General features: G+C 28.8%; 2 protein-coding genes across 2 annotated transcripts; one reads left to right on the top strand and one right to left on the bottom strand.

Moving 5' to 3' along the window:
* Nucleotides 1-4,728: 4,728 nt before the first annotated feature.
* On the top strand, nt 4,729-5,973 carry EIN_467610 (histone H1, gonadal, putative; the record flags this gene model as incomplete). The annotated part of the gene is made up of 2 exons (XM_004182965.1): nt 4,729-5,013; nt 5,260-5,973. The coding sequence occupies 2 exons, from the start codon at nt 4,729-4,731 to the stop codon at nt 5,971-5,973; spliced, it is 999 nt and encodes a 332-aa protein (XP_004183013.1).
* A 1,980-nt stretch (nt 5,974-7,953) lies between these two features.
* On the bottom strand, nt 7,954-11,346 carry EIN_467600 (hypothetical protein; the record flags this gene model as incomplete). Its single annotated transcript, XM_004182964.1, has 1 exon — nt 7,954-11,346. The coding sequence occupies one exon, from the start codon at nt 11,344-11,346 to the stop codon at nt 7,954-7,956; it is 3,393 nt and encodes a 1,130-aa protein (XP_004183012.1).
* Between the last annotated feature and the right edge of the window lie 182 nt (nt 11,347-11,528).

Here is an 11,528-nt window from a genome sequence, read left to right as displayed (position 1 = left end):
AAATAAATGATGTGGTTTTTCTGTTCTATCTTCTTTGTCATTCTTCTTGGTTTTACTGACTTGCCAATTACCACTGGGTTTCTTCGGTTTTTACCAGTAACATCTGTAACAAGAAATACAGTAAACCGTATTTTATCACACTCGATTCCAATTTCCTTTTCTTCTTTGATGTTCAACGATGATGGTTCGAGAAAGTGTATGTTAAGACCAGTTTCATCTCCATTGAAGATTGATTCTTGGCCATAAGTATCAAGGAAGTGTTTTACAATAACTCGAATTGTTTCGATGTAATCACGACATATTGATAAGTCAACAACAGGAGCTTCTCCATACTGCTTGTGTATACTGAGAGAGTGTCGTTTTTTGAAAGAATCTAACCACCCGTTTGATAAAGTAAGATTGATCAAATAACTGTCTTGACTCATATTAAGCTTTGTTCTGTTGGCCAAGTATATAATAACATCGTCATGTATCGGTGTGTTATTTTCCAATAGCATGTTTATGGCAAGCATCAGATTTTGTTCAAAAAGTGGGTATTTAACTTTACTTGGCAATCTTTTGTCAACAAGTGGTTTGTCAATTGAAAGCCCGGTGATCCAACTCCGAGAAGGTTTTTTGGATAAGCTGTATGTACTGTATGCCCATTCTGCAACACGTTCATCAGTCAAAACTAGTTTCTTTTTAATAATATCAGCTTTTTCATCTACAGTTAAAGAAGTGAGTTTTCTTTTAACTGGTTTGTGATCTTTAATTCTTTTCATGTGTTTGTTTATCAAGTTTAAAGTTTTTAAAAATCTTTTTTGCGTTTTTTCTTGTTGTTCTGTTATCTTGAAATGTCAAAATCAAAAGGTTTTCAATTTCTAAAAATGTCAAAATTGAGAGGTTTGACTGTAGTAAGAACAGCTTCAATTTTTAAAATGGTATTTTTTCATATATTTCATAATCGAAATCAAATAACTTCAATACATCAATAACATTGGCAATTACTTTTCAAATTAATTATTTAAGTTTATATAGAGATTTTATACAATTAATTCATGTTTTTATAATGGGACCTACATTGACCACCACCTTTACCAAAAAAAATATTTGCCGCGAGTGTTTTTTGAAGGAAGTCCATTTTTCAGCCACTGTTTGTGCGTCCCCATGTCACCCACTTTCCTTGTCCGTACTGTGTGGACGCGGATGTGGTTCCCCCCCCCCCCCCCGCTTGCGGGGGGGTCAGGGGGGATCCGCGCCAAGGGAGGACTTGGAAAGTGGGTGAAACGGTGCACAAACAGACTGTTTGAGTGCGTCTTTATGAGCCTTCTTTTCAATGCTCCGTCTCACTCGGTTTCCACTAACTCGAGGTGATTTTTCGGCATTTCTTGAATTCGGGAACCAGACCTAATATTATCCCAGTTTCCTATTTACTATAATTTTAATTTGAATATGATTCGAAATAGAAAAAATAAATCTATTTTAAGAGGTGGTGGTGGTCAATGTAGGTCCCTTTTATAATATTATAATAAAATATCTTTTTAAAAATATGGATAAAACTTGTTTTAAAAAATACAGTCGATACTCTATCTGATTGGACTTCTATCTGATTGGTGTTCTATCGGATTTGGTTTTATATCCAATCAAAACTTGTTCCAATCCGATTTTATAAATATAAAACCCGTATAATTAGTACTTAATAGTGTAATACAATCTTATTTTCTTTTTTACTTTTTTGGTTTTGTGAATAAAAAAAATCTAATTTAATAGTATTGAAATTAAGAATTTGGCAATCTATATAAACAAGTAATTTTTTGGTGATAAATGCATTTGATTTGTCAAAATCTTAAAACCAAAATTATAACAATAAAATATAATGATAGCAAAGAACAGATTTATAATAATAATATAAAACTTGGTGAACAACTTAGTGTTCACTAATAAGTTGAACACAAGTTTTTTTATAATAATTGCAATTATTACATATTACAAAATAAGCATTTAAACCACAATTATATCTATTCGCAATTTCTAATATAGTCAGTCTTTTAACGTCATCTGGTGGACATAAAATAGCTTTAATTTTGTCAAAACATTAAGCATTAAGTAAAAAGTGAAAAAAAACCAAAACGATTAAGATGGATTTTAAAGACGGCTTCCCAAAATATGCCAATCTTTATGTTTCAAAAGGTACCAGATAACGTTTAAAGACAGACTGTATCTGTTTTTTATCTGCTTAATATCGAGAATCTTTTTTTTTGTTTTAAGATATTAAGTATTGTAATAGATACTACAATAATAAATCCATCATGTTGTTTATGTGTTTTTAACATACAAATTAAAATATAAATAATGACAAATAAATTAATGTGTTTACACGTGTCTCTTATTATTGTTCTGTTAAAATATTCATTTTACGTTTTTAAATTATGTTTTTGTCAAAAGAAATAAATAATGCCAAAAAATATAGAAATTAAAAATAAAATTTTTTTTTAATTTCCAATCCTTGGGAAAAACCATTTTCCCATCATTCCAATCCGATAGAGTATCGACTGTAATATAAAAATATTTTGGATCAACCGTTTTTATTGTTTATTATTTAATAAATCTTTGAAATTAGAAAACGTTGGTAGTTGGTAGAAGTGTCATTTTAAATTTATTGATAGTGGTTATGAAATAATGTATAATTCCCAATCAAACCATATTAAACACCAATCTCTTTAATAAATATTATAAACAATCATATTTTAAATACAAACTTGAAAATAAAAATTCAATTTATGTTGTAATTATTGAACATTGTTTCGTTATACGGTTTAGTACCTTTTAAAACGGAATCGAGCTTTTGATTTCTTATTAGTATATATTCAAAAAAATTGTTTAACTGTTAATACTTTGATTCATAAAAAGACAGGAAGCTATGCCAATAAACAATATAATGTGAATTATATAACGACACAAAATTGCATATAACAAATAAACTTTATGTCATATATTATTTAAATATTTTGAATTATGTAAAAGATAGGTATAAATTTTAATATATTTGTCATATTTTTGTATTTATTATTTATTAACAAAATAAAGTTATTATATACAAACGAATATATTTTATAACAAAAACAAATTAATACATAAACATAAATGTAATCGACATGCATCTTTGTTATATATCAATTAATGACAATGATAATTAAACCATCTTTGAAATAATAAATTGTTCATTAGAACTGTTTGAAAACTCATTATTAATGTTTACAACCAACATTTTATTAAATTATGATTTGGAATTTACAATCTTTTGAGTAGTTAACAATGTTATTATTTGTTGTAATAACGAAAGAAAAACATTGTATTTTTATAAACACTTGTAAAAACATCGTATTGATGTTGAAAATGTTTTGCTAACAAACTTTGAATTCATTTTGTTCAAAGGAACAATCATGAATACATCAATTGTAAAAAATCCAAATTATTTTTTTAACAATTTTTAATTTATAATTGTGTTCAAATTAGTGATATAATTTCAACAACAACGAAAAAACAATTTTAAAAATTTAATCAAATTAATGTAATTTTTTTATTATCTAGGTACATTTTTATTCACATCTTCTTTTTAAGATCACGTAGAACACTCCATATTTTGATTAACAACATGATATCAAGGAAAATTTCGGCAAAATCACAAACACGTAAAACTACGAAAATAATATCCAGCAACGAACCATCCTTATTTATTTTTGCTGTTTTATTTTGACAAAATAGACTGAATTATCAAAGGCAGTTAACATTTGTGGGTGCCCGTTATTATACAGCACTAATGCGACAAATGATTAGTAAATAAACAGCATATACTGAATGTAATGTTATTGTCGATCTTCCAGAGCAATCAGTTGGCAAAAAGTTTCATACGAAAAAAGACAAGAATCCAAAAATACCAATATTCAATTATTTCCCATTTTTTTAGTTGTTTTTTGTTTATCTTTTTTTCGTAAAAATGCATTTTTAGGAAGCCGAATAAAAATTCGTAAATCAACGATACAATCATCTGTTATTTCGGGTTATTATATAAAATAAGAGTAACATTTATTCCTGTCCCAATACTTAATACGAAAATGAATCATCTAATTGTGACTATCAAATGGTAAATAATAGAAGAAACTCTTCATTATCTCGAGTAAAAAGTGGCGTTTTGTTGTTTAGTGTTGGGTTTTGGGTAACTTCTGTTATTCGAAAAAGTTCCCACATTTTTTTGCTGATAAACGAAATGCAAATTAAAGACGAGAGACCTGCGTCTGGGGAAAAGGGAATTTTCAAATGGGTTTCGGTATTTTCCCAGAAAGCGAATCTTCTTATCAAACCAAAATAATGTTGTCGAAAAAAAATGAAGGGTGTTGCAATTATCCGAACATCTCAACAAAAACCAAACAATTCAAATCAAACATTATAGTCGTAAATTTATGCAAGATAGTGACACAATCAACTTTGTGTTACACATCAATACATTAATAATATTTTGCTTGGACGAAGTTTCCACATGAAAAAAAGAATAATGTGGAAAACATGTTTCAAAGATAATTTGAGAATTGACAGTCAAGACATTAAAAAGCTTTCAAAATTGAATTAAGACACCGGGTTATACTTGTACCATCCAAACCGACAAAATGTATAAAAAGAATTAGAGAAAAGAGGTGTTAGTTTCGTAGTTGTTGAAAAGAGATTGAGTACTAATTAACCATACTATATCGCATGTTTAATGCACTATGCTTTGTACTCTTGTGCACACTTGTCAGTTCCAGTTTTGTTGACGAAGTTGATTTTAATGATAAATTGGACATGATGGACTTGACTTCAGACGCTGAAATTGACGACTTCTTCGAGTACTTTGACTCGGAAGATGCCGCTTATTTACTTGAGGATGGTAAAATATTGAGTGGAATTAAAAACGCTGTTGACAAAGGAACCAAATGGATGGCTGAAAATGGTGAAAAGGTGACCAATGTCCTCAACAAAGTCTCTGACGTCGCAGGCACTGTTTGTTTTTCTATTTATTGTAACAACACTTATCATCGTTCAATAAGCTCTTCTCATATAATTTTGTATAATTCACTGTTATTTATAAAATATACCTTACCTTTATTTATAATAACAGTTTTTAAACTATAAATAATGGTATTTTAATTGCATGTTATAGTCTGTTATATTAATAGGGAATGCCATTTTAAGTGTTCTATTATGGTTCAAAAGGTAATAAAACAAGAATAACATGTTCACAAAAAGGTTGGAAAAGTCGCTGGAGTTGTCAGTAAAGTAGCCACAGTCGCTTCTGTTGTTCCAGGCCTCAACGCTGTTGCTGCACCCATTGCAGCTGGCGCAAAAACAGTGGAAAAAGCGGCGAATGTAGTTGAGAAAGTTGCAGATGTTGGTGCTAAAGTGAGTCAAGCTGCGACTGATGTGTCGAAGTCATACCAAGCAGGTGGTGCCAAGCAAGTAGCCAAAGATTTGGGTAAAAAGGCACTTGGTGCTGCTAAAGACTACGCCATTGGCAAAGCTAAAGACATTGTTGGCAAACAACTTGGCAAAACAGCCAAGAAGTTGATGAAAGGTGGGAAACTCGACCTTTCAGCAAAGAATATGAAGAAGACTGCTAAGAAAATGGGGAAGGAATTTGGTAAGAGTGTTGGAAAGGACGTTAAGAATCAAATGAAAAAAGGAAAGAAAATTGCCAAAAAAGCTACAAAAGGTATGAAGAAGGGAATGAAAGTAGCAAAGAAAATGGTGGGAAAGAAAGGAAAAAGCGGTGGAAAGAAAGGAAGTAAATCAGGAAGTAAAAAGGGAAGTAAGAAGGGAACTAAAAAGGCCGGTAAAAAGGCCGGTTCAAAGAAAGTTGGGACTAAAAAGAGCGGATCGAAGAAAAGCACAAAGAAGGCAGGAAAGCCAAAAGCTCCAAGCAAAAAAGCATCTAAAAAATCTTCAGGAAAGAAGAAAAAATAAAAAATAATTCATGTTTTCAGTTTTAACTTGGTTTATGTGTTATTTTAGTATAGTATTTTTAATAATACATTACTATAAATAATTCATATTTTAGTTATTTAATCTGATTTATTATAGTTGTTAAATAATATACTAATTAATTATACTAAACTAAACTTAAACAATAAATTTTATTTTAGGTTTATGATTTATAGTAATAATATGGTTTTATTATAATAATTTGTATTATTATTAAATTATCATAAAATAATTATGTTAAACCATTTAACTTCAGTATAAAAATAAGTTTTCTAAATATTTTAGTTGTATAATTATTATCAGTTCGACATGTTCTGCTTGTGTCTTAACAATTTATAAATGTATACATTGTTGAGTTAAAAGCAAGTATAAACAAATAATTCGATTCAATTCAAAAAGTCAATAGAAGAATTTGGTAAACAGTTTGATGTACTTGACAAATTTAAATGTGGTGTCATGTAAAATAACATGTGTACAATCACATAGTTAACACCTTAAAAATGAACAAGACTTGTCCAAACAATTAATTTTATAAAACGGACATCAAAAATTGAGTCTAAAAGAAGATAATAGTATCAAATAATAATTTGTATTAACATTGTAAAATAATAGCCCAAAACATTAAGCCAAACAATATTTATTATTAAAATGATGTAAAGTATTTATATTTTATTTCCTCATGTTTATTAATATTCGACTCAATAAAAATTAATTATTATATAAAGAAGGGTGAGGATATTTACAATCATCTTTTGCGTTTTTGATCCACGACGAAACACGACACATTCTCTGGTAATAACTGATTTTGTTTATTGTTTTTAAATTGAGTTGTGTGAGTTTGTTGAAATCTGAACAAATCCTATTTTTATTTTTCAATAATGTTGCTTTTCTGATAGTTTTGATTTTCTGTTGTTTGACAACTTTCTTTGGTTTAGTAAATTTTTTTTTCTCACTTCCAGTAATTGTTAATGTGTTGATTGTATGATGTGTATGTGTTAATTCATTATTTACAATGTGTGCTTCCAACAAACTAATCATATAAACATCTTCCATTGAATGAGTTGTAATTAAACAAATAACAGTTCCTTAAATATTGTCACATCATTAAACATTTCATTGTTTTGTGGTAAATGATTTAAAACACAAAAGGTTTTAAGTACTATAATTTTGTTTCTCCCTCAAAAACATATATATGTTGACTAAATGATTCTAAAATTTTGTTGTTTATTTGGACTAAAATAAGTATTATCAACATTACCTTTACAGTTAACGGAAAAAGTGGGATGCTGAGAAATAGGGGGATGCTAATCTAAATATTAATTAATTTAATATTATTAATAATAAATAATTAATATAAATTTATTTTGGATTTTTCATTTTATTAATTTTTTGATTAATAATTTATATTAAAATTAATAGTAATTTTATTATTTTTCAATTGAAATTAACCAATAGTTACGAGCATCTTCCTTTCTCTAGCATCCCCATATTTCCTCCCACTGTATGTGAATAATTTTTTTAAAATGTTTTGCCTCATTGCAAATGAAATTATTTTATTTCCAAAAAGTTCTTTATGTTTATTATTAAATAATGCTTGAGTATCGAGTAATTATTTGGGTTAATAATTAAAACAATAAAAAAATCAATTACTTTATACAAATCGAATGATTTTTATAAAATTAAAACTATGAAATATATCATTAAATTTCAAATTAATATTCATCGAAAAAATTGTTTCAATAATAAAACAAGAAATAATTATTAAAGTATTAATAATAAATTATTATTATTTTATTTAATTTTATTATAGTACTTTATTTTTTTATTAGTTTAATTAATTAGAAATTCATATTTATTTAATATTTAAATTTCATTTTTAAATTTATATTTTTAAATTCTTTTATTTTAACTAAAATCACTTTGATATTTTATTTAATTATTTTATTTGTGCATTTAATATGTTTAATCAATTTCATCACTTTCGTCTTGTTGAGATTCGAAGTACTCCTCTGGTATATCAACTTTGCCTTTTAGATTAAGACACTGATTTAAGCAACAAATTCCATATTTTTCAATGTTTCCTTTCAATTCTATAAAACTCAAGTTTGAACATCCATCAAAACAGTAATGTGGAATTCCCACAATAGTCGTTGGCAAAATGACTTCTTTCAAATTCAGACAGTTGTAAAATGCGAAATTTCCAATTTCAGTCACATTGTTTAAAACTTCAATTTTAGTTAACTCAGAATTCATGAAAAAGCAGCCTTCGTCAAGTCTGTGAATTAACTTGTTCATTTGAATTTCATTTATCATTTTTGCAGTGCCATATTTAAGAACATCACTTCTCTTCACTACTACATTCTCACAATAAATGTGTATATTCTTCATTTGTAAATAAAACGAGTAACTCACTTCAAATTGGTACTTTTCTTTTTCGTTGCCAATTTGCAGTGTTGTGATTTCCTCACAACCCTCAAACACATCAACTCCACACATAACATTCGAATTATCTATAACAACCTTTTTAATGTTTTTGCAGTCATAAAACGCGCCATCCTCAATTATTTCAACACTCTTTGGGATTTCAATTTCTCTCAGTGCGACACACTTTCTAAAACTAAAAACTCCAATTTTTGTGACGCTTTTTGGGATATCAATTTTTGTGAGTGACAAACATCTAAAGAACGCAAAGTCGGAAATTTCTTTACAATTTTCACTCAGCGAAATTTGAGAAAGTGATTTGCACTCAAAGAACATCGCAACGCCCATATTCGTTATAACTGGAACTTTTTTCAGTGAAACACAGAAAGCTAAACACTTTGTTCCATAAATAACATTTTCATTTTCACATGACACTTTTGTGAGTAAATAACATCCCTCAAACACAAAACTCCCAACATTTTGAAGACTTTTTGGAAGAACTATGTCTTTCAGTGATAAACATGACTCAAACGCGTATTTCTTAATACGTTTCAATGTTTCATTAAAAACAATTTGTGTTAAATAATGACATTGAGAAAACGCGCCTTTTGCTATCACAGGAACATTTAAAAATTTGACTGTGTGGATTGGCATATTTACACAACTGTATTCAATCATTTCAGTGACTTCACTTGGAATAATCAAGTGTTTTGTATTCAACAACAAATCACAGTATTCAGTTACTAGTGGTGGGACATTATCAAACAGTTGAGTATTTAATACCGATGTCGTTGCAAACTTTCGCACTTTAGTTACATCGAAAGTATTGCCAACATTTTCAACGTCTGAAATAATCAATTCAATATTATTGAAATGATACCCATAATTGAGAAGTCTCAAGTGGCAACAATAACTCACAACGAACTTATCAAATTCATTTTGTGTGTTGTTGCCGATATCAATTTTTGTTAATTTAATGTTGTGAGAAAAGATGTGTTTTCCAATCTCTTTTAAAGTGTCTGGAAGTGTTAACACACACAAATTGTTAACTTCAGAAAAAGCACTGTTTTCAATTTTAGTGATGGTACTTGGCACATTAATTTGAGTCACATTTTCTGCAAAATTCATACAAGCATACAACGTGTCTATATACTCAGGGATTTCTAACAAGTCGTTCGGCAGTTTTTGATTTTTCAGAATCACCTTTTCTACGTCCAACAAGTTTGAATTATTGTCGTTTTTCAGTATTTCAATTTCAGAGAGTTTAGTGCATTTGACCACAAAGTTTTCATTGATTTTTGTCACTGTCGAAGGTATCACTATTTTCTCCAAGTTGTCGCATTCACAAAAAGTGTTTTCCTCAACTTCTTTGACACCATTTAGTATCTCAAATTCAGTAAATTGCCAACACTCGAATTTGCAATCAAATTGTGTTGTGTTCTTAGGAAACAATATCCGTGTTATTAAATCTTGGCAAACTGCATTTTTACATATTGAAGTTGCATATTTTGGAACAACAAAATTCTTCAAAGAATTACAACGCCCAATGCAATAATCATTAACAAGTGCAACGGTCGATGGAATAAACAATGATGTAAGTGAATTTAATACAATTTGATTAATACCAACTTGCTCCAATGAAGTGTTTAAATCAACGTTGGTAATTGATTGGTTTTCGTACAACCCGATTTTTGAAATGGCTGAAAAGTCCATATTATCATTTTCTACAGTAATTTCACTGTAAAACATTTTATCGACACTTTGTGTAACACTTTTTAAGTCCAATTTATTTAATATTGTTAACTCATTTTCTGTTATTTCAAATTCAATCTTATTTGTGTCAAACGGAATTGATATTTTAGTAAGCCTATCACATTTTTCTATCACACCAATACCAACAAAAACATTTTTGTTTTCAATAACAATTTCTTCCAATTTTTCACATCCCATAAATGCAAACGTACCAACATAACACACTTTCTTTTTCAAATGTGCGATTTTGAGTTGTTTACAATATTTAAAAGCAAAGTTTCCGATATATTTTAAATCTTCATTGAAATCGAAGTTCTCAAGACTTTCACATCGCGCAAATGCAAATTCACCAATTTCAATCAACTTTTTAGAAACTTCAACTCTTTTGAGACTGGAACAAGAGTCACAGAGAAAGTCCGGAATACATGAAACTCCATTTAACACAATTCGAGTCAAATTTGAGTTCATTGCAAAACAACTGTAACCAATTTCACACTTATTGGGTATAACGACATTGACTAGTTTTGCTTGTAAAAAAGCACAATCATCAATAAATTGAAGACTTTCAGGAAAGTTGATATTTTCAAGTTCGGTGCAATTTTCAAAACACGATTTTGGTATTACCGTGATATTTTCTGGTAGTTTGACTACTTTTAATGCACCACACGATCCAAATGAATTATATTGAATCACTTTGACAGTAGATGGAATTTCGATTTTCGTCAGACCACATTCATTAAAAGTCCACTCCCCAATTTTAGTGACTTTTGATGGTATTTGGACACTCTTTAAGTCCATATTTTGGAAGTAAAGATAATCACCAAGTTGTGAGATTTCTTCTGGTATTTTTGATCCATATTTTTCAATATCTTCTGTTGTAAAGCGGACGTTTTTGTACACTTCAAATTGTGTGTTTTTCTCTTTGTACTCTTTATAAGTAACAAAATAAAGAAAGATATGACGATCAACTGGGACGATGATGTCATATGGAGTATATACAATTTGAGTTTGAATGTGTGTAAATAACGGTTTGGACTCTGGGCTTATTCGGATGGGGTTGATACGAAAACGATCAAGTAAAAACTCGTATTTCTTGCAAACTTGGATGATAGAAAAATAATCCGAGAAAACAAGAAAGTACTTTGCAATAATTTGCATTGAGAAGACATCAACTCTTTTCATATTCAATTGAAATATTTATATAAAGTTTTGATTGTGTATTTATTGCCATTATAAAAATTTGTCACTATTTTACCTCTTATCTTATATTATAAAATCGAATCTCATATTTATCTGTTATGAGAACAACACATTTTCATGAAAAAACAATCGAAACGCAAATATAGTTTGAATAAGAACAATTA

Source organism: Entamoeba invadens (assembly GCF_000330505.1).
Source record: "Entamoeba invadens IP1 unplaced genomic scaffold scaff_1105074725099, whole genome shotgun sequence".
In the NCBI taxonomy this organism is placed as follows: Eukaryota; Evosea; order Mastigamoebida; family Endamoebidae; genus Entamoeba; species Entamoeba invadens.
This window is presented reverse-complemented; position numbering and strand designations above follow the sequence as displayed.